The 2,163-nt window shown below is 40.9% G+C and overlaps 1 protein-coding gene across 1 annotated transcript; it reads left to right on the plus strand.

Annotated features, from left to right (window-relative positions):
* Positions 1–1,642: 1,642 nt before the first annotated feature.
* LOC106743117 lies at positions 1,643–2,155 on the plus strand (the record flags this gene model as incomplete). Its single annotated transcript, XM_014616653.1, has 3 exons — positions 1,643–1,672; positions 1,778–2,037; positions 2,131–2,155. Coding segments are annotated over exons 1-3 (315 nt in total), but the record flags the coding sequence as incomplete, so codon positions are not given.
* Between the last annotated feature and the right edge of the window lie 8 nt (positions 2,156–2,163).

A 2,163-nucleotide genomic window follows, 5' to 3' on the forward strand; every position in this document is an offset into this window, starting at 1 on the left:
TGCAAGAAAGTGCCTGCTGATCTGCTCTCACGGAGACGATATTCGCGGTATTTCGCACTTTGCCCGAAAATGTTCAAGATCGCGAATTTTCAAACTCGTCGTCGTTGACGTGAGTTTTCGCCAAGGGATGTGCCGCGATAGTTACATGTTCGCTATCGACAGGGTCATCCCTTTTTTTTTTTATACAACGTGCAGCAGCGAAAAGAATGAATGAGATAAGCAGGTTAACGAGCACACGAGTGTTTCGCCGCGCGTGTCTTCAGGACATTCTGCATGGTGGTTCCTGGATGAAGCTGCCGTGAAAACTGAGCCGAGGCTCGGAGGCAAAGAGAAAGGCAGCCTCAGAAGTGAGTAAGTAAGGCCTCTCTCATTGGCAGTTGATACGCGCTGTCCTTTCGCGGACATACTACCTTCTGCCACCGGGTCGCCGTGAGCGATCAGCGTGTTTGATAAAACGCGATCACACCTTCAAAGTCACGGTAGATTGGCGACCTTGTTAAAGTCCCCAATTAAATGGCGCATGCGACGTGAAATGCGCGAAGAAGGGTCTGTTTATTTTCAGAACTAATGGTTAAAAGAATTTTCAAGTGTCTAATAATTTATATGTATTTTTTATAATCGTTTTTCTTTTTTACGATAAGAGTTGAAGACGATGAGATGTTAGTTGATCGCCAAAAACGATGAAACTGCGATCTTCCTTTCCTGTTGCGAGGTTTCTAAACATTCATGCTTTCACTTCACTATAAGTGCACGGTGTAATAAATAGTTGCAAAAATTAATTGCATAATAGTTGCATAATAGTTGAATGTGCAACATCTTAGAATCGACATACAACGATACGATCCTGGCGAAGTATCGAGCGTAGAAGAAAGTTCGCCGGTGAACGGCATCTTGGGATTGGTCGGCGTTAGTGAAAGTACATTCGAATAGTTGCTTCGATACTCAACCGATTGTGAATCCAACGATTCAAGGCACGAAGCTGACATCTGTTGGTGCACGGATAAATCTGAATAAACATTCCCGGTTGGAGATTTGAAACGGAGGTGTTTTCACAATTATCGCTCCCTGCGATTAAAAAATTTTATCGAGTCTTCACATCGAAGATTTGCATCCTCTCTTTTATTTCTTTTTATAAGTTTGTTATATACATGTGTTCTTTCTCTCTCTTAATCTCTACAAAATTACATGGGTATTTCTTTACTTTTGGGACGCTCTTCGAAGCTTCGGGAGCATCCCTAGACGCGGCAGGATGTGACAATTTAAACGTCGTTTAAGCAATAACAAGAAGGAACAACACGCTTTTTCAGACATTACACGGTTATTAAGATCATGAAACTCGTCGAGTTCTTCAGTTTCGAACGAAGAGTTCGCGGTCCTCGCAGTACTGGTTACATTATCCGTCGAGTAAAGCAACGGTAGTGGTTATCAATATTGAACTTAATTTGAATCGACGGCCATCCGTTTGAACTCGTTCTCGCCGCTTTGAGATCCATGGTCTACGGAAACATGAAATATTTACTGCTAATTTTTTTACTATCATTAATCAGTGAGTAGAAAAAAGTTACTTGCAATTTTGATACATTTGCATTCAAGTTTGCAATTTCGTTCTGTTCATAATTTACACCTTCTGTCACGTGCAGGCATGGTGGTGACGAGTTGGAATTTATTTCTGGTGAGAATCTACTTCTTCTTAAATCTCTTTATCGAGATAGCTTTAGCAAGTTATAATCGTCTTGTGGTTAAAAGTAAAAGTTACAGATTATAATTCTGTGAACAGGATAACGACAATGAGGAAGAATTTAAAAGAGAATATAAAAGAGCATATAAAAACCCTTTCGAGGGTTTATCTTTTAGCTTTACTTGCGAAGGTAGACCAGTCGGCTTTTACGCGGACGTGGAACATGACTGCAAGATTTTTCACGTTTGCAACGAACACGGCGAAAGAATTCCGGTGTTCTGTCCCTACAAAACGCTGTTTGATCAGAGACAGAGAATGTGCACGGATGAAGAAATACCTTGCAAGCAATCGGAGAAATGGTAGAGAGAGAGGGAGAGAGAGACAATGTCTTGCGCTTGTTTGGATTTGTAAAGAAGAAGCAAACGGTACAAAATAACGATTACTCATTTCAGGTATTATTTGGACAGCTCGAATTACTATTCTTA

This window comes from Dinoponera quadriceps, unplaced genomic scaffold (genome assembly GCF_001313825.1).
Source record: "Dinoponera quadriceps isolate SergipeBrazil2010 unplaced genomic scaffold, ASM131382v1 scaffold942, whole genome shotgun sequence".
Classification (NCBI taxonomy): Eukaryota; Metazoa; Arthropoda; class Insecta; order Hymenoptera; family Formicidae; genus Dinoponera; species Dinoponera quadriceps.